Below are 27,696 nucleotides of genomic sequence, written 5' to 3' on the forward strand. Positions count from 1 at the left end.
GAGGGAAATTACTGCTTGTATGGATACTTGCAGCCAGTTGTTTTTTCCCTCACTCTGCGAGTGGAACAGGAAAAGAAATGACTAGCAGTCATATGTGGTGCCCTCTGGCAGGGATCTTATGATGGCTTGCGGAGTTTCTATGAGATGTAAATATAGGTTGAAAGCAATTTAACAGGTACCGGTCCTTAAATACCATTTTTGAACAGATTGTTCCCCATGTGAAAATGTTCAGGTAAAGTCTGCCAGACTGTGTTTCTTTGTTGATTCTTACACTGTCAGCAGTGACAAAAATACTCAACTGATAGTCTTTTTGGACTCAATCTCCAGTTTTTTCAATATTTTTGTCCATTGTTCATGTTGAGGGTCACCCTAAATGTGACTCGTCTTCAGTCTCTTCTTGTTCCTCTTTGAACTGTTTAAACCACTCAAAAACTTGACTGCATTAGTGACACTCATCACCATACCTTTATTTCAATTAAGAATGAGCATCTGTGGCAGACTTCAAAGTTTCACTAAAAATTTCACATTGATCTGTTACTCTCCCAAAATGCTAAGCATGTTTTTCGACAGGCTGCAGGTATACTGTGTGACATGAACATTGGCCACAGCCTGAGTGAGGGGTTGGCAGGTCAATGAGTGATGGGAGTGGAGAGAGGAATGTCACATGACTTGGCAGTGTACAGTCTTAGACATAAAAACTGACTACCAGCCGGCCGCCACAGACACTAAGTCCGAGTCGTTCACTTAAGGTGACCAATAAAACCAACCACCCCTGACAACACTAAGTCCGGCCATCTGCACAGTATGGCAACACTGTAAGATGTCGAAGTGTCAGGCGGAAGTGTGGTCTACTTGCACGATGCTGTCGCGTTGCGTGAGCCCATGCATTCAAAACGTATCGTCACATGTTCGTGTCTGACCGTATCATCATCATCATCATTATTATTATTATTATTATTATTATTATTATTATTATTAGTATGGATACTTCCCACTAACACCAACCTATCCGAACTCCGGAGATGGGAACTTGCTCTTCAATATATCCCCTCTTCCCGTTATCCACCAGGCCTCAATCTCCGCTAATTTCAAGTTGCCGCCACTCATACCTCCCCTCTCATTCAACAACATCTTTGCCTCTGCACTTCTGCATCGACTGACATCTCTGCCCAAACTCTTTGCCTCTGTATATGTCTGCTTGTGTCTGTATATGTGTGGATGGATATGTGTGTGTGTGCGAGTGTATACCCGTCCTTTTTTCCCCCTAAGGTAAGTCTTTCCGCTCCCGGGATTGGAATGACTCCTTACCCTCTCCCTTAAAACCCATATCCTTTCGTCTTTCCCTCTCCTTCCCTCTTTCCTGACGAGGCAACCGTTGGTTGCGAAAGCTAGAATTTTGTGTGTATGTTTGTGTTTGTTTGTGTGTCTATCGACGTGCCAGCGCTTTCGTTTGGTAAGTCACATCATCTTTGTTTTTAGATATATTTTTTCCCAAGTGGAATGTTTCCTTCTATTATATTTTTATCATTAATTTGAACCCAACAATTACGTTTGTTATTGTCACTGTTGCATTTCGAAATCTTTTCTGACGTCTTATTTTCTCTTTTTCTTTTTGCCAGTATTTTCACTTTGTATTCACCTCCTTTTTAACGTAATCTACTATACAATTTTATCCCGCCTATATATACTCAACAATACATCACCCACTTCCAAACCATAACCAAAAAAATTTTTTTCCGCTTTCAACACTACCGCTGCTATAAAATCCACCGTTTCTAGTCCACAAACAGTTCCTTTCACCTATTAAATAACCATTTCGTCTAGTTCTGATAACTTTCACTTTATTTCCATTTCCGTTTTTCGCACATCACTGATAATTTTTAGCCGCTTCCCACGGGTTTTAACGTCATTATTTCTTCGCCAGACAGTTGTTAGCCCCATTTTCATAATCTGCCACCACAAAACCACTCATTTTAATACATTTACACGCAGTTTCTTCGAAATTTTCCCAAATTTCTCCATCCTTTAACGTGTTTTGGTGGCAACACAACCACCTAACCTTTGTGCACATCGTTGTCTACCAACCCAAGTTCACCACAGGATCAACATAGCCCAGCTTTAACCAACACTTTTTCGCCTTTTTTCACAACAGATCTCCAGTTACTTTCTCCTGTTATTTTCATTTTCATTTCAACCTCATGTTACACTTTCCGCCTTCTAATACCATGTCACCCTCACAACACCCCCACAACGACCCCATTAAGTTTTATTTACATTCCCTCCGCAAACATGCCTTCACCCTAGCCAGATTACGCTCGCATATTTTATTTTCTCAGGCTTGTCTGACATTTGGCATTACCCCCAAAGGCCTCACACTTGAAGTTCCCATCTCTGGCTGCAACCCTTCTTTCCATCAGTCCCTATACCAGTTCCAAACTGAACAATCCATTGCCCTCACCCACCTAATCCTTCACCTACACATCAACTCAGCCAATGAACGCACCCGTCAACTCCTATCCTTAATAAAAGTCCTCAATCTTTCCTCTCCCACATCCACACCGGCTATTCAGAGCATCCTCCTACAGGCCAACCGCAAATTAGAACAGCATGCCACCCTTCACCTCAAAAAACTATCCAATCTCCTGGTTTCCCACCTCCGGAAAGGCAACTCACTCACCCTTCACAACCTTTCCAGCAAACCTCAGCCTCCTCTCATTGCACACAAACCCAGTCTCTCCCATCTGCTCAATCTCCCACTTCCAGCTCCACTCCCTCCAAAACCTCAAAATTCCAGTCAACACAATCTGGTACCACAACACCCTAATTCAGTAGTTAACCTTTCCTCCAAACCTCTCTCCCAATCCGAAACCTCTGTCCTACCCAAAGGCCTCACCTTCAGCCCCACTCCCAGATTCAACCAAAGAGCCCTCGTCAAAGATTTACTGTCCTACACTCGTACTCTCTGCTGGACGTATCACTTTGCCACGAAGAAAAATTATCCTAATCCTACCCCTAATGATCCAACTACCCAAGACACTATCCAAATTGAACCCTGCCTGGAACAGTTCCGTCCTCCGTCACAGCGGGACCCACCTCCTCTTCCTCAAAATCACCCTCTCCAAACCTTCCAGGAATTTCTGACTTCCAGCCTTGCCTCTCAATCCTTCTTAAAAACCCCTTAATCCTACTCCCAACATCACCATTGCTGAAGCCCAGGCTATCCGTGATCTGAAGGCTGACCGGTCCATCGTCATTCTTCCGGCGGACAAGGGTTCCACGAACGTGGTACTTGATCGTCGGGAGTATGTGGCTGAGGGACTGCGTCAGCTTTCAGACAACACCACATACAAAGTTTGCCAAGGTAATCCAATTCCTGATGTCCAGGCAGAGCTTCAAGGAATCCTCAGAACCTTAGGCCCCCTACAAAACCTTTCACCTAACTCCATCAACCTCCTGACCCCACCGACACCCCGCACCCCTACCTTCTACCTTCTTCCTAAAATTCACAAACCCAATCATCCCAGCCGCCCCATTGTAGCTGGTTACCAAGCCCCCACAGAATGTATCTCTGCCTACGTAGATCAACACCTTCAACCCATTACATGCAGTCTCCCATCCTACATCAAAGACACCAACCACTTTCTCGAACGCCTGGAATCTTTACCCAATCCGTTACCCCCGGAAACTATCCTTGTAACCATTGATGCCACTCCCTTATACACAAATATCCTGCACGTCCAGGGCATCGCTGCGATGGAGCACTTCCTTTCACGCCGATCACCTGCCACCCTACCTAAAACCTCTTTCCTCATTACCTTAGCCAGCTTCATCCTGACCCACAACTTCTTCACTTTTGAAGACCAGACATACCAACAATTAAAGGGAATAGCCATGGGTACCAGGATGGCCCCTGCGTACGCCAACCTATTCATGGGTCGCTTAGAGGAAGCCTTCTTGGTTACCCAGGCCTGCCAAGCACAAGTCTGGTACAGATTTATTGATGACATCTTCATGATCTGGACTCACAGTGAAGAACAACTCCAGAATTTCCTCTCCAACCTCAACTCCTTTGGTTCCATCAAATTCACCTGGTCCTACTCCAAATCCCATGCCACTTTCCTTGATGTTGACCTCCACCTGTCCAATGGCCAGCTTCACACGTCCATCCACATCAAACCCACCAACAAGCAACAGTACCTCCATTATGACAGCTGCCACCCATTCCACATCAAACGGTCCCTTCCCTACAGCCAGGTCTTCGTGGCAAACAAATCTGCTCCAGTCCGGAATCCCTGAACCATTACACCAACAACCTGACAACAGCTTTCGCATCCCGCAACTACCCTCCCGACCTGGTACAGAAGCAAATAACCAGAGCCACTTCCTCATCCTCTCAAACCCAGAACCTCCCACAGTGGAACCACAAAAGTGCCCCACTTGTGACAGGATACTTTCCGGGACTGGATCAGACTCTGAAAGTGGCTCTCCAGCAGGGATACGACTTCCTCAAATCCTGCCCTGAAATGAGATCCATCCTTCATGAAATCCTCCCCACTCCACCAAGAGTGTCTTTCCGCCATCCACCTAACCTTCGTAACCTCTTAGTTCATCCCTATGAAATCCCCAAACCACCTTCCCTACCCTCTGGCTCCTACCCTTGTAACCGCCCCCGGTGTAAAACCTGTCCCATGCACCCTCCCACCACCACCTACTCCAGTCCTGTAACCCGGAAGGTGTACACGATCAAAGGCAGAGCCACGTGTGAAAGCACCCACGTGATCTACCAACTGACCTGCCTACATTGTGACGCATTCTATGTGGGAATGACCAGCAACAAACTGTCCATTTGCATGAATGGACACAGGCAGACAGTGTTTGTTGGTAATGAGGATCACCCTGTGGCTAAACATGCCTTGGTGCACGGCCAGCACATCTTGGCACAGTGTTACACCGTCCGGGTTATCTGGATACTTCCCACTAACACCAACCTATCCGAACTCCGGAAACGGGAACTTGCTCTTCAATATATCCCCTCTTCCCATTATCCACCAGGCCTCAATCTCCGCTAATTTCAAGTTGCCGCCACTCATACCTCCCCTGTCATTCAACAACATCTTTGCCTCTGCACTTCCGCCTCGACTGACATCTCTGCCCAAACTCTTTGCCTCTGTATATGTCTGCTTGTGTCTGTATATGTGTGGATGGATGTGTGTGTGTGTGTGTGTGTGTGTGTGTGTGTGTGTGTGTGTGTGCGAATGTATACCCGTCCTTTTTTCCTCCTAAGGTAAGTCTTTCCGCTCCCGGGATTGGAATGACTCCTTACCCTCTCCCTTAAAACCCAGATCCTTTCGTCTTTCCCTCTCCTTCCCTCTTTCCTGACGAGGCAACCGTTGGTTGCGAAAGCTAGAATTTTGTGTGTATGTTTGTGTTTGTTCGTGTGTCTATCGACGTGCCAGCGCTTTCGTTTGGTAAGTCACATCATCTTTGTTTTTTGATATATTTTTTCCCATGTGAAATGTTTCCTTCTATTATATTTAATAAAGAATTAAGTGTTTGTAAGATGATTGTGCCTATTTTGACATGAATTAGTAGGATATTACCGACTTTTCATAATACTCAAGTATTATGAAAATGTGACAGCTAATAGATAAAATTATGTATTCACAACAACAAAAAATGTGTTGCCAGAAAACAAAAGTGGTATTATGAATTTTGCAGTACCATAAAGTTTTCGCCCTGACACTAAGGGGTACTGAAAGTAGCAAGACAAATTTTGCTCGAGCATTGTCTTACGATTCCCTTATTGAATTTCTATTTGCCTACTTGTATCTCTGTTACAAACTCTGACTTTCAGCGAGTTTCAAAAGGTGAACAAAAGCAGCCTGTACCAGGTAAGCAAGCACATTACTGTGGGGCTAGCGAAGAGGGGCAGTATACATCCTACTTAATGACCCAGAAATCGCTATGCTAGATATATTGCAACAGAAAAGACAGGAGTAGTTCTATTTCCCGTGTTTAATGACTTTCATGGGCTGAAAAGTATTAACTGATATCCTTACATCACATCTCAAGAGAAAATTACTCACATTATTCAGTTGAAATGACGGTAATATCAAGTGAATCTAGCAGGATAGTTCTATGCCATCAAGGAAGTAATTCATCAGTCACACACTTTCCAAACATATTCTGCATTGTTGGCAAGTTACAGTTACACTACTGGGAAGGATATCAGCTGATCGGTTCTGTGAGTGACTTCGGAAGTGACTAAAGCTTCGCCTCAGAGATATGGGTGGGAAGGGCTTGATATCCTCATTATATGTGAATGAATCTTATTCGCATTTATGTAAGTAGGTTTAGGGACTAGAGTGTAGTTACTTCTAATACATCAATGCAGTGAGTGCAAACAAATATCATAAATTTATGACTGCAACAATTATTTGTGTTTTACTGTCTTAATCAGACTGAAACCTTGAAAGCTTATTCACTAGACATGATTCACAATTTTGGAGATTCTCCAGTAATTGAGTTGTCAACATATCTTTGCTATACAATATTGTTATTGAGATCACTGTCATTGGCACAGCCTTCAGAAGACAGGCATGACCTGGCTTCTTGTTGTCTGCTTGTCTCACGGATATTCTGCTGTTGCTCGAAATGTGGAGACTTAAGGTGAATTCAAATATTCCATATGGCAAAAATCTGATATTTCTCTTCTTCCAGCTCTGACATTCAAAAAATAGTTACAATAAGCAGCAGAAAAGTGCCTGTGTACCAACAGTTAATAATGCACTCATAATTAGTGGAATCTGACAAACTCCATCTGTCATATGATAATTGTGAAAAACTACTTTTTTCACTTGCACAGTACCACAGTATGACCTCAAGGCTTTTGTAGGATTCCTATACTTAATTTTGTTGTGATCGTTTTCAGTGACAGTAGAGTAGGAGCGAAACCATCTCACTTGAAATGTACTTTTCCAGCGGGATATGAATCTTTGGCTACAGTTGCAATAGCATATCCAGTGAGGTATCAAGAATGTGAGCATTCACTCATTGCTGTAGTATAAGCTAGGGCAGAAAGAAGCATGTTTCCCACAAAGTAATCAATGAGAGACACTGAAATTAACACATAAAGTAATCATCTGGCAAACATAAATTTTCCAAATCGCTGTCACTTATTAAACATGAATTGTTCAGAAAGTTACAATTATATCTAGTGAAATGAGTAGGTTATACTGCTCCTGTCCATCACTATCACTGAGTTGACAAACATTTTCTGAGTAGCACTTAAGATCTTAAGATAGAATTTTGTGTGTGTGTGTGTGTGTGTGTGTGTGTGTGTGTGTGTGTGTGTGTGTGGGCGCGCACGCGCGCGCCCGCATGCATGCTTGGTGTCTGTTCTTTCATACATGTCCAGAAGAATGGACACTACAAATCGAAAGAGACAGCCTTGTTAATCAATTAAATATCGAAGGACAGATGTCCAGGCTGTCACAGCTACAGTGGCAGATGAAAATTTGTGTCTGACCAGGGTCAAGCTCACATTTATGGTGTCTTTTCTTTCAGACATGTCCAAAAGAGCAGACACCACACATATATGCATATACAGTATGTTTCAGGAGGAATAGTAGATACTCTAGCAGGTGGTAGTATAGACGAATTGCATAAAAAAATTCCATATAAATATGTCCACTTTTTATTGAGTACAGAGATACAGCTGCTATTACATAACCTTAACAAACTCAAAGCAAAGGCAAATGAGGACGTTCATTTTCAAAATTTGTCTCAACGACTTCAATGCACTTTTGACTTCTCTTGATAACGCTACGTGTAGCTCTTCTGACGTTGTCTTTGCATTCTTTTTTGAGGCCTGCACTATTCATAATCCAAATGATCAAATCGGCTCTTGGGCTTACTTTTTCTATGTAGACTTCACCTTTCAACCATTCTCACAGGCAAAAATCCAAAGGGATAAGGTCCGGGGACCTTGGTGGCCAAGAAAAGTGCCCTTATCTACTGATCCATCTTCCGGGAAATATTATGTTTGGATGATGAGTCACCTGACGAATAGAATGTGCAGGAGCCCCATCGTGCTGGATGACCATACGCATTCCTGTAGCCAAAGGAACCTCTTCCAGTAATGCTGGCAGCTTATTTTCAAGGAAGTGTAGACAACGGGGTTCTGTAAGGACCAACAAACAAAATGAAAATGCATTGAACCCAGCTGTAAGTCCTCAGTAGAAATTGAACACGTTATATGGCATTTTTTCTGCAATTTGTCTATACTACCACTTCCTACAATATTTACTATTCCTCCTGAATCATCCTGTATAATTATTCAGGTCTCGATGGGCCATCGAAAGTTTTCAGTGCTAGACGCACATCATCATCTGAACATTCGCGGGAATACATTGTGGCTGCGAGCAAGTGGAATAACGGATGGGGGTACCGCATATGTGGAATGTGGAAAAGATGGGAATTTGTGTCTGACGAGGAGCATATTTAGATAGTTCCTGCAGGGAGGCTGGCCACTGTAGACACAGTGCAGTGGTCAGCGCGTCTTGCTTTGTAAGCAGGAGGTCCAGGTTTGAACCCCAGTGGGGCACAAATTTTTATCTGTTGCTGTATTTCAACACCCTGTGACAGTGTGGACATCTTCCCTTCGATGTTAAAGATGCAATTGTTTCTTGAGGCAATAAGGTGATTTGCAAACATTTGTCATGCCATCAGTGTAACGGGACTTCAACGGCATCCATTCCTTAGTCATTGCTTTGTGCTAACCCATGTCATATACATGTGAATCAGATTGTAGCGCATATTTAGTCAAATAATGAATGGTCAATATTAAAATTTTTAAGAACAGTAGAAGCAGGATTGCATCAAGCTGATCACTTAACCAGGTGCAACATAGAGTACCTGTGTAGTGAATCATTTCAGCTGCATAACTGACGGTAATATCTGTCAAGCAATTAACTGCAAAATTAATGTAATACCCGCACAATGATCCCTGTAGTTATACTGCATCATTAGCAACTTGTGAATGGAGTACTACGTTCGTTAAATCAGATTACTCAAGCTGATGCCAAATAAAAAAAAACCACGACACCACCAAAAAAATGGTTCAAATGGCTCTCAGCACTATGGGACTTAACATCTATGGTCATCAGTCCCCTAGAACTTAGAACTACTTAAACCTAACTAACCTAAGGACAGCACACAACACCCAGTCATCACGAGGCAGAGAAAAGTCCCTGACCCCGCCGGGAATCGAACCCGGCAACCCGGGCGTGGGAAGCGAGAACGCTACCGCACGACCACGAGCTGCGGACACGACACCACCACATTGTCTTTACTTAGGTAGTCAGTGCTAGATTATGTCACCACCATTAACATTACTGTAAGCAGTTTGACAGCATAACACCACCATATCCGCTGACAACCTGTACCAGTATCATCACACAGTTGTTACTCTCAGTGATTACAAGTTGCTGATGTTTGTCAAGAATTGCAGAAAGCGCCTCATAAATGTGAAGTTCCATTTGCATTATGCCTTGGACAGGAACCCTAAATAACAGTAAGAGATTACCCAGCTATTGGAAGAGTCCACGTATTGTCTCGAGTTCTAGCAGTTTGATATTCATGCAGTTCCCGATGTTTTCACACTTACAGGTTCTTTTGGCTATTGGAATACTCTTATGGGAATTATCAAAGTGCAATTGCTAGAACACTCAACTACTCCATTCTCATTTTGGATTGAATATGACGTGGAAAGTGACGTTGATTTGCCGTTTCCGTCTGTCTCCTGATGACATAGAGAATGAAGTGTAAAGTGCACTCATAGTTGTGTTGCCTGCCACATGAATTCTATAAAGTCTTGTGGCAGCTGGCAGTCATTGCTGAATACAGACATGTGCAAATATCGTCGCTACTATAGGGGAACTCATCTTTGTTGCATTTTGTCCGTACCGTAGTAAGCACAATAACATAAGGCTCATTCTGCTGAAGAACTTGATGCCTGCAAGTCCTTAAATAAGAATCTGCGAGCGGTAGTAATGTATGAAAGGAAACAGACTGTTGGACAAAAGAATGAAGAGCTCCCTGCTTTTTGCATTTCCAATAGAGCCTATGATAAGAATCTGGTGTCATTAATGCTTCAGAAGCCTAAACTGTTTATTTTTTTCACTTGATACTAAAACAAAAAGAGAAAATGGCTTATATCCTTCTCAGAAGCTTTAGTTTTTTGTGTTTATTTTCTCACTTCATACTAAAACAAGGGCATTGATATGAGAGGAGAAAATGAAGTAAACGCTTCCAAAGCATAATATTTCCTTGTGTCCTACTACTGTGTGCATGAAAGCCCTGCAGTTAATTTTTGTGTGTTAGATAAATTTTGATATCACCTTACATTACTTTCCGAGGAGGTTCCTATTTTCTTGGGATTAAAATAGAGTGCACACTGGACATTTCATCACTGGTTAATATTCTGATGACTAATGGCATGATACCCATTCCAATTGCTCCATGGCACCTGTGAGTAGAATCTCATGTTGGTTACTATAAGAACATCCAGGCAGTGATGTCCGCTCACAGCAGACAGAGCCAAGGTGATTTCTTTCTGTTTATGGCAAAGTGTCTGCTGCAGCGGCCCTCAGCCAACTTAAACAAATCACGGCGGCATTGGGCACTGCTAATTGCTGCACTTGTCATGGGCTGCAACAACAAGAGCGCACTGTCTCTGCTAATGAGATTATGGAGTTGATATATCTTACTTACTTACTTAATGTAATATGTAGGACATGGGTTGGATAATAATTCAGTTTGTAGAAACTCGCCATTGCATTAAAATAATTTAGTTATATTTGTTGCAATATTTATTGTTGCTTGTCTCTCTAATGTTAATAGTATTGATTCAGATTGTGCATGAACATATGAACATGAAAACACACACACACACACACACACACACACACACACACACACACACACACACAATTTTATTTTAAGTGCTACTCGGAAAATGTTTGGCAACTCAGTGATAGTGATGGACAGGAGCTGCATTAACCTACTCATTTCACTAGATATAGTTGTAATTTTCTGAACAATTCATGTTTAATAAGTGAAAGCGATCAGGAAAATTTATGTTTGCCAGATGGTTACTTTATGCGTTAATTACAGTGTCTCTCACTGTATACTCTGTGGAAAACCTGCTTCTTTCTGCCCTAGCCCATAATACAGCAATGAGTGAATGTTCACATTCTTGATACCTCACTGGATGTGCTACTGCTACTGTAGCCAAAGATTCATATCCCGCTGGAAAAGTACATTTCAAGTCAGATGGTTTCGCTCCTACTCTACTGTCACTGAAAACGATCACAACAAAATTAAGTATAGGAATCCTACAATAGCCTTGAGGTCATACTGTGGCACTGTGCAGGTGAAAAAAGTATTTTTTCACAATTATCAGATGACAGATGGAGTTTGTCAGATTCCACTAATTATGAGTGCATTATTAATTGTTGGTACACAGGCACTTTTCTGCTGCTTATTGTAACTATTGTTTGAATGTCAGAGCTGAAAGAAGAGAAACGTCAGATTTTCGCCATATGGAATATTCAAATTCACCTTTAAGTCTTCATGTTTTGAGCAATGGCAGAATATCTGTCAGAAAAGCAGACAACAAGAAGCCAGCTCATGCCTGTCTTCTGGAGGGTGTGCCAATGACAGTGATCTCAATAACAATATTGTATAGCAAAGATATATTGACAACTCAACTACTGTAAAATCTCCAAAATTGTGAATTGCGTCTAGTGAATACGCTTTCAAGGTTTCAGTCTGATTAAGACAGTAAAACACAAATAATTGTTGCAGTAATTAATTTATGATGTTTTGTTTGCTCTCAGTGCATTGATGTACTATAAGTAATTGCACTGTAGTCCCTAAACCTACTTACAGAAATGTGGATAAGACTCATTCACATATAATGGGATATTCAAGCCCTTGCCATCCACAACTTTGAGACGAAGCTTTACTCACTTCCGAGGTCAATCACAGACAATACCAGCTTGTATCCTTCCTGGTAGTATAACTAAAACTTGGCAACAATGCAGAATATGCTGGGCAACTCTGTGACTGACGAGTTCCTTCCTTGATGGCACAGAACTATCCTGCTAAATTCACTTGGTATCATCATATCATTTCAATTGAATAATGTGTGTGACTTTCTCTGAGATGTGATATAAGGATATCAGTTAATGCTTTTCAGCCCACAAAAGTCATTTGCCATGGGAAATACAACTACTCTTGTCTCTTTTGTTGCCATATATCTATCAAAGCAACTAGTGGGCCACTAAGTAAGACAAATACACTGCCCTTCTTTGCTAGCTCCATGGTAACGTGCTTGCCTACAAGGTACAAGATGCCTTGATTCGCCTTTTGAAACTCACTTAAAGTCAGATTTTGAATTCTTTTGTAGCAAAGATACAAGCAGGCAAATAGAAACACAATAAGGGAATCACAAGACAACGCTCGAGCAAAATTTGTCTTGCTACTTTCAGTACCCCTTCGTATCACAACAGAAACCTTATGGTACTGCAAAATTCATAATGGTACTTTTGTTTTCTGCTGACATATTTTTTGTTGTTGTGAATACTTAATTTGTCCATAAACTGTCACATTTTCATAATACCTGAGTATGATACAGGACATGAAGTAAGTACAGACATTTTCGAAGCCAAATATCGGTAATGTCCTACTAATTCATGTTAAAATAGGCACAATCGTCTTACAGGCACTTAACACTTTATTAAAATAGACTGCCGCCATGATGTTTCTGTTGTAAGTTGAATTTAATTTGTATTAGTACAGTGAATATTTTAATACAACAGTAATCACCAAAGAGAAATTAATCAGCAACAGTATATCCTTTCACAAGATACAAAACAGGCTGACAGTGCTAAAGTAGTTTACAAATTCTATGCCTTTAGAAATCTACTGGTTCTAATGATGTCATTAAACCAGTGTAATGTGAAGAGCATTTTCGTCTAGAAATGAATTGCCTTGATGGTTGATCGATAAAGAGTGGGAAAGGTAAAAGATTATGAGTATACGACAAGAGGGACAGGTACCTGGGAGATGACTTACCTATCAATACAAGTGCCTGAGAGATGACTTCCCCATCAGTCTCCTGGATACTTTCGTTTCTCAAATCAACAGAGTGCGTTATCATGCAGTAGCAATGTGACTTCCCCATCAGTCTCCCGGATACTTTCGTTTCTCAAATCAACAGAGTGCGTTATCGTGCAGTAGCAAACGTGGTGTAGTTTTGTCTGTCGATTTTCTTATATTGTGGCCAAAAAGTGTCTCAATCATTGGCAACAAATTCCAGCTGTGATGGACACATCCTTGGGGAAGACTTTGTAGTGCAGAACACACTTTTGGAGCTATCAGATGGAAAATATTACGTTTACACTGCTCTTTGCTCGAGTTTATGTCTTTTGGTAGGGCTCAACCTCTCATTTCTTTTTAGGAACTTAATGATAAAGGCATAATAGCTCGTAACCAGTAACAGTACTGCACAGGAATGCTCAATGACGAACTTGATGACGTTCAAGCGAAACTGCAATAATAGTCACTCCGTTGATTTTTGTTGTTTCGAATTAGAGAATACAGTATTCCTATACCAGGCTTCTGAACCTTGCCTGTTGAATGCAAATGTTGCAAAGTGGTTAAATGGTAATCCATCACGTATATCAGTAGTCGAGACTTCCTTAATGTGGAAAATCATTCATGCCAGAATGATCTCTGTTGAAATAAGAATATCTTTTTCTGGCGTATTTTTCCCAAAAGCTCTCACTCCACACACAGTTCAAATCTTTCGTGCTGCCTCCTCTGCATTCACCCCCCTATTATACCAAAAGTAAATATTGTGGTGCGGATATTACATCTTTTTTCAAATGCAACCCAATTTTACAATGCTTAACCGTATTTAATGATTTTCGAGTATGAAAATCCAGTGCTTAACTGCAAAATGATAACTAGAACTTCAAATTCGAAAATGACAGTTGATATATACACTGACAGCATAGCGCTGATTCACCTGGGTGGCACCCAATCTCAGGTGGCAGGTGGCGTCTGGCCGGTGGCCGGTAACCGCTGCAGCGTGAGGAAATGCTCAAGTGTAAGCTGCTCTGATCACGAAGCAGGAACATGGTGTCGTGCGGAATTGTTTCTGGAAGTGTTTGTTATTTCTGGTGGGTAGAATGTGAAGCGAATTATTTTCGATGTTCCATCAGAGTCATAACTTTAGATGAGGGTCAAAATATGGTTAAGAAAAAAAAAAATTACAGTTGGACACGTACACGCGACTATACGTTCAAATGCACGGTGATTACCACTAAACCATGGGCTCACACAACACATCATCTCAGAAGCAGATAACACTTCCTCCTGACACTTCCACATCTTACAGTGTAGCCAGATTGTGCAGCGTTCTCAGGGGCAGTTGGTTTTATTGGCCATCTTCAGTGAATGAGTCAGACTTCGTTCTGTGGCGTCCGGCGATCAGTTTTTATGTCTAAGACTCCACCATTTGACCTTTGGGCCCACACTGTTTGTCTGTTGAAAACCAGTCCAGTTATTTCTTTGCTGAACTTTGTATTTTTGACAAACTGTGTGTTCTTCCTTTTTTTCCCAAAATCATGTCAGTCATCAGCTTTCCACATGGAGTCATTTGAATGATTGATCTGTTTCCTCAGCACTTGTTGCATGTCATTTGCATCATGATGTGTGTTCTCAGAGTGTCAGGTATGGTCACTTCTTCATTAGAAGGGTGATTTATAATATGATGGATGTACAGTGCTTATCATTGAAGTCTAAAGAGTTAGATAAAAAGATTGTGATTTTTTTTTAGGAGACCTATTTAATCACCAATTTTATACAACTGATTTTTCCTTGTAACTCTCAGCCATGTAAAGCAGCCTTCTGATAAAATCAAATGATTTCTTTAATCCTAATCTTTAAAATCATGATTTATCATTAAATCAGTGAATAATAAATTTAATTTTAAATGCTTAGTACTACTAAGATGTAAAAAAGAAATATGGACAGTTCAACAGTATATATCAATGTTGTGTCTCTATCATTTCCCCATTTCTTTCTAGTTGTGCAAAATGTATGAAGATTACCTCGAGCAACTTGTGAGAATGTCTCTCCATTTCATTGCAAAAACTTTGAAAGGTGCTACTAAAAAGAAACAGAACTTGCCAGACAGGAACAAGGAAGAAGAAAAGGAAGAGGACAACAATATAGAAGATAAAAAGAATAAAGAGAATAAAACTGCTTTGGAGAACACTAGGAAAGATGATGACAAAATTCCTGAAATAGAGCACAAAGAAAATGATACAAATAATGATGTTACAAATAATGATGTTACTAATAATGATGTTACTAATAATGATGCTGCCCAGGATGATGACCTCAATGAGAAGAAAAATGAGAAGTGTGGAAGTAATGGTAATGAAGAAAACAAAGTAAAAGATGAAACAGAACAGGGAGCAACTCCAGATGCAAAGGAAAGCAAGGACAGTGACAACTCTCTTTCTGCACTCCATTTTAATTTTACCATTTTTATAATCTGGCTCACAGTGTGTGCTCTTAATGTGCCCAGTGCCCTAGTGTGGGCTCATAATTACAGGTTTGTACAAAAAAATAATGTTTATGGACTTGATAATGCAATATTTTGTTGTATTCTTATAGCTTTTTCCTTTAATGTAGGTATAATAGAAGACTGGAACCTGATCCATCACTGCCTTTAAGTGTTGTTCTCTGTACTTGTGCAGGATTTCTGTGGCAGACAAATGTGCCAAAAAATAATTTGTAAGTATTTTTAACTAGTTAAATATTACATAGTTGTAAAAAACAGGAAGACCAGATTACTGTTTAATAGTTCACTGATATGAGTCAGAAATATATCTTAAGTAAATAAAGTGACTGCTGTTGTATCAGCATTCATCATACAGTTATGATCCTGAGAGGTCACACACAAAAGGAAAAAGTCTGCTTTGGTTTTAGAATGTTGGCACCATGCAGTGCACAGATTTTTCCAAAACCATCACACTACTAAAATGTAAATACAATTGTTGGCTATGAAGTTCCTAATTCAGCTCCCTAAATCAAGAAGGTTTTCTTAATTCACACCAAATGGAAGTCCAAGTGTTACTTTCACTCTGACATATTTTGTGTAGGTGGGAGATATAGAGAAATGTGTGGAGAGTGTAGCATTGTGTTTAAATTTTTGGTAACAATGAAACAAGGAGAGGAGAAAGAATGGAACATGATTCTGGCACATAGCACTAAGAGGGTCAGATGGACCTGAATGTCCCCACCTAAATAACAGATCTCTGACAACGGTTACTCCTCTCATTCCACAAGATGGGATATGCTTGGGACTTAACGCATAACATCTGGTGCACTATCTGAGGGTCAGGAACTTAACATGTGTTCTCCTTTTCATGGGTGGGGATTAGAACTTTTTTGTAGAAATGAATGAGAGGTGTAGGATGGTCATTTCATGAATGCTGTAGGAGTTGGTCAAGTAGACATGGCACAGCCTGTACATGTTCGAATGGAGGTCATAACCAGCCTGTGCTAGTGAAATCTTTGTCTTCTTCTTCTTCTTCATTGATTATTGCCAGATAAATCCCAAATATCATTCGTCACTCCTAGTTTGGCTTTCATACTTCTCTAGTAATATCAATTGCTCTACTTTCCAATTGACCATTATGTATAACTTTCCAAGAAAACTACAATTATAGTTTCCCATTACAAGGCGTACTTGGATTCATTCCATAATTCTAGCTGTAGTAAGTGTCAGCCGTAAGCGCAATGGAAAAGTTATCCCAACCAGTCTCTCCTTCCCAAGAGCAAAAATTTAACTGTTAATGAAAAATAAACTGTTGTCCAGACTAGTACTTGGACATCAAAATTTTCCAGCCACTGTTTTTGAAGTTTAATTTAAGCAGTGTCTCATGGGCCTTCGTCTCGCTCCATATTGTCACCATCGTCTCCAGATTTGTTCTAAGCTCTGAAGAGACTCTTTGACATTCTTTGTTGAAGAAGAATATGGCTCAGGTTATAAGTCTGTGAGCCAATCAAAAAGGTATGTCTTGCTGAAACTATTACTATATCTAAGCAAAAATACTCTGTGTAGGTGCATAATCTATTTACAGATTTAAACATGTAAAATCCAGGTTGGAATAATGACAATATTATGAAAAGGAAAGATTGCTACTCATCACATAGCAAAGATGTTGAGTTGCAGGCAGGCACAACAAAAAGAGTACTAAGCAAGTAAGTTTTCGGCCAGAAGGTCTTCTTCCTAAACAGACAACATACACACACACATTCATGCAAATGCAGCTCACACACACGACGACTGTCTCTGGCTACCAGGGCCAAACTCCGAGCACGACGGAAGAAGCAAGCTGGGATGGGGAGGGGAGTGAGAGCAGGGTATGGGTGGGGGGAGAACAGCTGTCTGTGGGAGTATACTGGGACGAGATGGAGAGATTGTAGGGCAGTTACATGCAGTCGGGGGGCTGGACAGCAGGGTGGAGGGAAGGGGGGTTGGCAGAAAAGGAGAGAAGTGCACTTGCTGAATAGTTGGTTGTAGAGTGGGAATAGGGAAGGGGCTAGATGGTTGAAGGACAATGACTAATAAAGGTTGAAGCCACAAGCGTTATGGGAACAAAGGGTATATTGCAGGGAGAGTTCCACGTGTGCAATTCAGAAAAGCTGGTGTTGGCAGGAAAGATTCAAATGGCACAGGCTGTGAAGAAGTCATTAAAATGAAGAATGTTGTGTTGGGCAAGGTGCTACACAACTGGATTGTTCAGCTGTTTCTTGGCCACAATTTGTCAGTGGCCAGTCATGCGGACAGACAACTTGTTGGTTGTCATGCCCATGTACAGTGAAGCACAGCGGTTGGAGCTTAGCTTGTACATCACATGACTGATTTCACAGCTATCCCTGCCTTTGACTGGATAGGTGATGCTTGTGACCAGACTGAAGTGGTGGGAGGATATATGAGATAGATCTTGCATCTAGGTCTACTACAGGGATATGAGCCATGAGGGAAGGGGTTGGGGGCAGGGGTTGTGTAGGAATGGATGATATTGTGTATGTTTTGTGAGTGTCAAAATATCACTGTGGGAGGGAAGGGGAGGATAGTGGGTAGGACATTCCACATTTTAGGGCACAATGAGAGGTGGTCGAAACCCAGGCAGAGAAGCCAAACCTCACACCTCAGTAGTGTTTTTACATTTCGCAGCGTGCAGTTGCAACTGTAGTGGTTATAAAGCTAAGTACTGCCAAAGTTATTTGTGCACTGTTACACAGTTATTAAATTTAATAGTTTTCAATGGTGTTTCATGCTGTTTGTGGCAAAATAGCGATTTGATAAACTTTTGGAAATGTTTCCTGTGTCTTTTACAGTTTTCTGTGCGTTAAAGTGGTTTAGTAAATTTCGTGCTTTAGTTTTCAGCTGACATTTCTTATTGTTTTTAGTGAATTATTTCAGTAAAATTTTCATTCACTGTTTTAACTTCATTGAGAGTTCCAGTGGCTGCTTGAATTTTTGGTTTTAGCTAAAAATTTTGTGAAGTTTTGTTGGTATTGGTATTAGTCGAGGTTTAGTAGTATTAATAAAAGTAGTTGCTTTCTTAGTAGAGAGAGAATTTCGAGACCATTATTGTTAGTTCTATAAATAGTTCTACTGGTGTAACTGAACTTAGGTAACGTAGACATGTAGTTTTTTTCAGTAACTTTAAAATTTTGCCTTGAGTGAGAAGTGTGGACTATGCCATAAGTTTGTGAGTAGTGGTTATGCTGTGGGATTTGTTCAAAGTATTTTCATTGGGGGAATGCCGTGTGGAAGCCAGTGAGCATTCTAGCAAGATCCTCTCCTGCGAATGTAGAATCTGTAATAGAAATAAGTTGATAGAGGAACAGGAGCATAAGATCTGTGCCCTAAAGGTGCAGTTAAAATACGCAAAGGAGGATCTAGATAATTTGGACAGTTTGAGGAGGGGGTATCAGACAGTTATACCTTGCGTATATGCAACAGACTTGACCAACTGTCAGAGTTAAGTGGAGAGGAGCCTCTTGTTGCTGTACATGTAGGAAACATGCAGCAGTCCTCAGCAGTTAAGAGGCCTAGGTTAGTTGCAAAGTCTAACAGAAAGAAGAAGGTTATGCTGCTAGGTAGTTAGCATGGTTGAGGTGTGGGCCAGTAGTTGCAGGAAGTGTTGGGGAGTGAGTACCAGGTCACCAGCATTGTGAAGCCTAATGCAGGGTTCGCTCAGGGGACTGACAGCGTAGGGGAGTTATGTAGGAATTTTACAAAAGAGGATCAGGTAGTGATGTGGGTGGGGCAGGGAGTAGTCTTGATAGGGACAGGGAATATGATGTAGGTGGTGACCTGGATAAGGTAGCTACTCAACTGGTGGCACTAATTTGCATTTCATACAACTGTTACAGCATCATGATCGGCCCCATCTTAATGCGACGGTTAGGTGCGTTAACATGGGGCTGGAGGAGGTACTGATGGCAGAGGGCATGGGTCACATTTCAGTGGTGCCAGTTGAGTCTATTAGTAGATGGGGTTTCACCTCAGTAGGAATGAGAAGGGGAGGCTGGCAAAGCTTATAGGTGACATTGCAGTGGGTGGTGGTGGGATCACTCATGGAAAAATTCCTATAGTAGTTGATGGTAGAGCTGTGCCTTTTGAGATTAAAGTCAGCTGATAGGTATATCTGCTTAAAGGAAGTGCCTTCTAAATAAGTGATCACCTTCAGAGGATGTCATGTTTCCAAGTAGAGAAGAAATTAGCGTATTTCATCAAAATATAAGAGGTATTAAAGATAAAGTTAATGAACTGCTTATAGACCTTGAGTCTGAACTTGTTGGTATGTCAGAGCACTATTTAAATACACTCCTGGAAATGGAAAAAAGAACACATTGACACTGGTGTGTCAGACCCACCATACTTGCTCCGGACACTGCGAGAGGGCTGTACAAGCAATGATCACACGCACGGCACAGCGGACACACCAGGAACCGCGGTGTTGGCCGTCGAATGGCGCTAGCTGCGCAGCATTTGTGCACCGCCGCCGTCAGTGTCAGGCAGTTTGCCGTGGCATACGGAGCTCCATCGCAGTCTTTAACACTGGTAGCATGCCGCGACAGCGTGGACGTGAACCGTATGTGCAGTTGACGGACTTTGAGCGAGGGCGTATAGTGGGCATGCGGGAGGCCGGGTGGACGTACCGCCGAATTGCTCAACACGTGGGGCGTGAGGTCTCCACAGTACATCGATGTTGTCGCCAGTGGTCGGCGGAAGGTGCACGTGCCCATCGACCTGGGACCGGACCGCAGCGACGCACGGATGCACGCCAAGACCGTAGGATCCTACGCAGTGCCATAGGGGACCGCACCGCCACTTCCCAGCAAATTAGGGACACTGTTGCTCCTGGGGTATCGGCGAGGACCATTCGCAACCGTCTCCATGAAGCTGGGCTACGGTCCCGCACACCGTTAGGCCGCTTCCGCTCACGCCCCAACATCGTGCAGCCCGCCTCCAGTGGTGTCGCGACAGGCGTGAATGGAGGGACGAATGGAGACGTGTCGTCTTCAGCGATGAGAGTCGCTTCTGCCTTGGTGCCAATGATGGTCGTATGCGTGTTTGGCGCCGTGCAGGTGAGCGCCACAATCAGGACTGCATACGACCGAGGCACACAGGGCCAACACCCGGCATCATGGTGTGGGGAGCGATCTCCTACACTGGCCGTACACCACTGGTGATCGTCGAGGGGACACTGAATAGTGCACGGTACATCCAAACCGTCATCGAACCCATCGTTCTACCATTCCTAGACCGGCAAGGGAACTTGCTGTTCCAACAGGACAATGCACGTCCGCATGTATCCCGTGCCACCCAACGTGCTCTAGAAGGTGTAAGTCAACTACCCTGGCCAGCAAGATCTCCAGATCTGTCCCCCATTGAGCATGTTTGGGACTGGATGAAGCGTCGTCTCACGCGGTCTGCACGTCCAGCACGAACGCTGGTCCAACTGAGGCGCCAGGTGGAAATGGCATGGCAAGCCGTTCCACAGGACTACATCCAGCATCTCTACGATCGTCTCCATGGGAGAATAGCAGCCTGCATTGCTGCGAAAGATGGATATACACTGTACTAGTGCCGACATTGTGCATGCTCTGTTGCCTGTGTCTATGTGCCTGTGGTTCTGTCAGTGTGATCATGCGATGTATCTGACCCCAGGAATGTGTCAATAAAGTTTCCCCTTCCTGGGACAATGAATTCACGGTGTTCTTATTTCAATTTCCAGGAGTGTAATTTGACAATCCTTTACCAGGATACAGATTACCTGGCTGTTTTTCAAGGAGTTCCTTGCACAGAGTGGGGGTGTGGCCATGTACATAAAAACAGCATTCCATTTGAGTCCATAGATGTATCAGGGTACTGCACTGAACAGATATTTGAATGTTGTGCAGGGGCAGTTGAATTTAGTGAAACTAATTCTAATTTTCGTTGTTCTTAGGTCCCCTAACTCTTGAGTTCAGAGCATTTCTGCTGAAGCTAGAGAGGGCTCTTGATTCACTTTATAGGAAATACCAGAAATTAATTATAAGTGGTGACTTCAATATTAATTTTGTATATGATTGTGCAAGAAAAAGGATGTTGGATCTCCTAAATTCTCACGATCTGATGCAGACTGTATTTTTTCCCTCTAGGGTGCTGGGGAACAGTAGCACAGCCATAGACAATATTTTTATTCATTCTTCATTACTGGATGGGCATGTTGTTAGTAAAAGGGTGAATGACCTTTCAGACCATTTTAACACTAAAAGGCTTTTTTACCCAAACAAATGTCACATATTATTACAAACCATGTAGGAAAGTTAATCCAGCGGCAATAGAGAGTATTTTAAACCTCGTCAAGGAACAAGAGTGGCAGGATGTTTATAGTGCCAACAACATAGATGACAAATATAATGCTTTCCTTAACACATTTCTCATGCTCTTTGAGAGTTGCTTTCCATTAGAACATTCTAAACGGAGTACTACCAGTAAAAGGCAGCATGGATGGCTGACTAGTGGGATAGGGATATCACGTAAAACAAAGTGGGAATTATATCAAAATGTTAGAAGTAGTCACAATAAAGCTGCAGTAGCCAATTACAGACAGTATTGTAAGGTGCTTAAAATGTTATTAGGAAGGCAAAGAGTATGTGGCATGCAAATAAAATAGCTAATTCACAGGATAAAATTAAAACCATATGGTCAGTTGTTAAGGAAGTGTCTGTTCAGCAGCGCAAGGTCTAAAGTCAGTTTGCAGTGCTGGCCTGAGTGGCCGAGCGGTTCTAGGCGCTACAGTCTGGAACCGCGCGACCGCTATGGTCACAGGTTCGAATCCTGCCTCGGGCATGGATGTGTGTGATGTCCTTAGGTTGGTTAGGTTTAAGTAGTTCTAAGTTCTAGGGGACTGATGACCTCAGAAGTTAAGTCCCATAGTGCTCAGAGCCATTTGAACCATTTTTTTCAGTTCGCGGTAAAAATAGTTCTGTTACTGATAAATCAGATATATGTACAGTATTTAACAATCATGTTCTGAGTATTGCTGGTGAATTAAATAAAGAATCATATAACTCTCTTGGCAAATTCATTTTTGAGATTGATGTCTGAAATACTCCTCTGTGATTCAAGTGACCACTGGTATAGATATGTTAGACATTTCAGGATTTAAGCTAGCTTCCTACTCCTGCAGAGTAGATATGGATGGAGGAGGAGTTGCCACATTTATTAAGAACTGCCATAAATTCAAGAACATTGACATTAATAAATTCTGTTTAGAGCAGCATCTAGAAGCATGTGCACAACAGAAGTAGAGTTCCATAACAGATCCTATATAATATTAACTATTTACCGAGCACTTGCAGGAAATTGTAATCTATTCATAAGTCATCTAGAAGCTCTTTTGGGTTATTTAACAGGAAGAAACAAAGAAATTTTGATTGCTGGTGACTTTAATACAGATTTTCTAATGCAACCTTCCAGTAAACATTTACTGCAGTTAGTAATATTGTCTTTCAATCTAACTCACACTGTAAACTTTCCAACTAGGATCACTTAAATCCTCAAGGGCAGCCATTGATAACATTTTTATAGACAAATCAAAAGAACAAAATCATATCACAAAACCTGTAATAAATGGACTATCAGATCATGACATGCAGCTCCTTGTTTTAGATGTAAATTCTAAGCAGATTATCGAGACTGCTAAATCTGAGTACAGGAGAGCAGTCAATCAACCAAAAATTGAGTGTTTTAGAAAACTGCTCAAAGATATGAACTGGAAAGATGTTTATAGTGCTCATGACATGAATGAAAAATATAACACATTCATGAACAATGTCAGTACCATGTTTGAAAACTGTTTTCCTCTAAAAGTTACTCAAATTAAATAGAAGTCTATAATAAAACCATGGATTACACAAGGAATAAAGAATTCCTGTAAGACAAAAAGGAACATGTATTTGTCGACCAAGAATAGCTCCAATGCTGATGATTTAGCTAAATACAAGGAATACTGTAAAATATTGAAAAAAGTAATTCAGACATCTAAACAAATGCACTACGAGAAGAAGATAGCAATGTCAGAGAACAAAATAAAAACAATATGGGATATAGTGAAAGAGGAGACTGGTACAACCAGGAACAAATAGCATTAAGGGTAGATGACACATTAGTAACCGATGGGCATAGTGTGGCAAATCTATTTAACAAGTATTTTATATCCGTTACTGATAAAATGGGATTGTCAGGATCAGTAAATAATGCCCTTAAATATTTGAAACTAGCCTTTACGAATAGCTTCAGGTACATGAATATGTCACTCACTTCACCAAAAGAAATAACTTCCATAATAAAATCTTTAAAAACAAAGTGTTCTAATGGTTACGATGAAATACCAACAAAGTTAATTAAGGCATGTTCTTGTGAGTTTAGTACAATTCTAAGTTACTTGTGTAACCAGTCAATTATAACTGGGACATTTCCTGATTGGCTAAAATATGCAGATGTTAAGCCTCTATTCAAGAAAGGGGATAAAGAGATACCATCAAACTACAGATCGATTTCACTTTTGCCAGTATTCTCAAAAATTTTAGAAAAAGTAATGTACAGGCAGCTTCTCAACCATCTGACCACAAATAACATACTATCAAAAACATAGTTTGGATTTCTGAAGGGTTCTGATATCGAGAAGGCTATTTACACCTACAGTGAAAATGTACTTAATTCATTAAATAACAAATAACAAGCAGCAGGTATTTTCTGTGATTTGTCAAAGGCATTTGATTGTGAACCACAACATCCTTTTAAATAAATTAGAATTCTATGGTGTCAAGAGCAGTGCTGCAAAATGGTTCAAGTCATACCTCGCTAACAGGAAACAAAGGGCGTCAGTGCAATGGACTAGTGAATTAAGTCATCAGTCATCATCAGAATGGGAAGAAATTACATGTGGTGTCCCACAAGGATCCATCTTAGGGCTATTGCTTTTTCTTGTGTACATTAATGATCTCTCATTAGTTACACTGCCAGAAGAAGAGTTCATTTTGTTTGTAGATGACACAAGTATTGCAATAAATAGTATGTCGAGTGTAGTTCTAGAAAGATCTGCTAATGATATTTTCATGGCTATTAACAAATGGTTTAAAGCCAACTCACTGACCTTAAACTTCGAAAAGACTCACTATATGCAATTCAGAACCTGTAAGAGGTTTCCACCCAGCATATGCATAAAGTATGAAGAGGAGCAGATAGAAGAGGTTGACAGTCTTAAATTCCTGGGATCCAACTTGATAATAAATTCAGTTGGGAGGAGCACACCACAGAACTGCAGAAACGCCTTAACAAATCTGTATTTGCAATTCGACTGTTGGTTGACATAGGCGACATAAAAATGAAAAAGTTTGCCTACTTTCATTCCATAATGTCATACGGTATAATATATTGGGGGTAACTCTTCAAATCAAACAAAAGTTTTCAGAGCCCAAAAGCGTGTAATACGTATTATTTGTGCAGTAAATTCACGGACATCCTGTAGAAACCTCTTCAAAGAACTGGGTATACTAACTACTGCCTCTCAGTATATTTACTCCTTAATGAAATTTGTCCTAATAATATACCTCTTTTTCCAACAAACAGCTCAGTTCATACATACAATACTAGAAACAAAAATGATCTGCACAAGGACTTAAAAGCACTTACTTTAGTTCAAAAAGGTGTCCACTACTCAGGAACACTCATCTTCAATAATTTGCTAGCAACTTCAATAATTTGCTAGCAAACATAAAAAATTTAGTTACAAATAAAGATTAGTTTAAAAGGAGCCTGAAAGACTTACTAGTGGCCAACTCCTCCTACTCTATTGACGAATTTTTTAATAGAGACAAATGATGTATTGTATATATTCATACTATTAGTATTGTTATTTCAGCTTTTTTTAAAAAAAAAAAAAAAAAAAAAAAAAAAGGAGAATTGACATGTTCCACATCCACGAGGATCTCCTCAGCATGGATCTATGGAACGAAAAACTAATCTAATATAATCTAATCTAAAAACAAAGATGATGTGACTTACCAAATGAAAGCGCTGGCAGGTCGATAGACACACAAACAAACACAAACATACACACAAAATTCAAGCTTTTGCAACAAACTGTTGCCTCATCAGGAAAGAGGGAAGGAGAGGGAAAGACGAAAGGATGTGGGTTTTAAGGGAGAGGGTAAGGAGTCATTCCAATCCCGGGAGTGGAAAGACTTACCTTAGGGGGAAAAAAGGACGGGTATAGACTCGCACGCGCGCGCGCACACACACACACACACACACACACACACACACACACACACATATACAGACACAAGCAGACATATTTAAATATGTCCTCCTTCCCTCTTTCCTGATGGGCAACAGTTTGTTGCGAAAGCTTGAATTTTGTGTGTATGTTTGTGTTTGTTTGTGTGTCTATCGACCTGCCAGCGCTTTCGTTTGGTAAGTCACATCATCTTTGTTTTTAGATATATTTTTCCCACGTGGAATGTTTCACTCTATTATATTATAATCTAATCTAATTCAGACAAGGGAGAGACTGAGTCAATAATTAAGTCACTGAAGACTAAGGACTCTCATGGATATGGTGGAGTGCGTAGCAGAATATTATAGTACTGTGGTGCACATGTTAGCCCTGTATTTAGCTACATTTGTAATTTTTCCTTTAGGAATGGTCAGTTTCCTGTACGATTAAAGTACACAATAGTAAAGCGACTTTATAAAAAGGAAAAAAGGGATAATATAGACAATTTGAGACCTATTTCTATGCCATCAGTGTTTGCTAAAGTTATTTATGCCATCAGTGTTTGCTAAAGTTATTGAAAAGGCTGTGTATGTAAGGATAATTGATCATTTTATATCACACAATTTGCTATCAAATGTACTCTTTGGCTTTAGAAGTCGTTTAACAACAGAAAATGCTATATTCTTTTTTTCTCTGAGAGGTACGAGATGGATTAAACAAAAGGTTTTTAACACTAGGCATATTTTTTTTTTATTTAACCAAGGCATTTGTTGCTCTGTTGAGAATGGAGAATGGCTGTGATGTGGGGTCTGAGTGGGTTACACTCAAAAGGGGCAGTGCGGGGGTGGGAGGGGGGGGGGGGGGGGGTAAACCACTCCTGTTCCTTATTTATATAAATGATATGCCCCTAGCGACTCTAAAATATTTCTGTTTGTTGATGACACTAGCTTGGTAGTAATGGATGTTGTGTGCAACAGTGTCTCAGTTTCAAATAGTGCAATTCATGATATAAGCTTATGGCTTGAGAAAATAAACTAACGTTGCATCAGTAAGACTCAGTTTTTACAGTTTCTAACACACAATTGAACAAAACCCGACGTTTTAATTTCACAGAATGGGCATATGATTTGTGAAACTGAACAGTTCAAATTTCTAGGTGTTCAGATATGTAGTAAACTGTTGTGGGAAGCCCACGTTCAGAATCTTGTTCAAAGACTTAATGCAGCCATTTTTACTATTCGAACGTTATCTGAAGTAAGTGATCGTTCTACGCGAAAATTAGTCTACTTTGCTTATTTTCATTCGCTTATGTCATATGGTATTATATTTTGGGGTACCTGTTCCCATTCCAAAAGGATATTTTTGGCTCAGAAATAGGTGGTTTGGGCAATAAGTGGTGTGAGTTTGCGAACCTCTTGTCGCCCCTGTTCACCAGTCTGCGTATTTTGACATTGGCCTCTCAATATATACAGGGTGTACATAAAGTCTGGGAACACTTTCAATTATTTATTGCACAAGAACTAAACCTTGTACAGGTGTCATACATATTGCAAATTGAAGGAAACTCTGAAAGTTGTGGTTCTTTTTTTTTTTTTTTTTTTTTTTTTTTTTTTTTTTTTTTTTTTTTTTTTTTTTTTTTTTTTTTTTTTTTAAACCATTCGATATGTGAGCCATGAGTGACCCGGAAGACATCAATACAGTAATCGAATTCTTGCCATACTCGTCCCAGCATGGCATCGTCGACTGTGGCAGTCGCTTCCTG

At 40.8% G+C, this 27,696-nt stretch overlaps 1 protein-coding gene across 1 annotated transcript in view; it reads left to right on the forward strand.

Annotated features, from left to right (window-relative positions):
* Positions 1 to 27,696, forward strand: part of LOC124591983 (GPI inositol-deacylase) — a 173,336-nt gene that overhangs the window by 134,328 nt on the left and 11,312 nt on the right. The window contains exons 13-14 of the mRNA XM_047131785.1: positions 15,159 to 15,691; positions 15,772 to 15,873. Coding sequence (XP_046987741.1) covers positions 15,159 to 15,691; positions 15,772 to 15,873 — 635 coding nt within the window. The remainder of the gene's footprint in view (positions 1 to 15,158; positions 15,692 to 15,771; positions 15,874 to 27,696) is intronic.

The sequence above is a fragment of the Schistocerca americana genome, chromosome 2, assembly GCF_021461395.2.
Source record: "Schistocerca americana isolate TAMUIC-IGC-003095 chromosome 2, iqSchAmer2.1, whole genome shotgun sequence".
NCBI classification, from domain to species: Eukaryota; Metazoa; Arthropoda; class Insecta; order Orthoptera; family Acrididae; genus Schistocerca; species Schistocerca americana.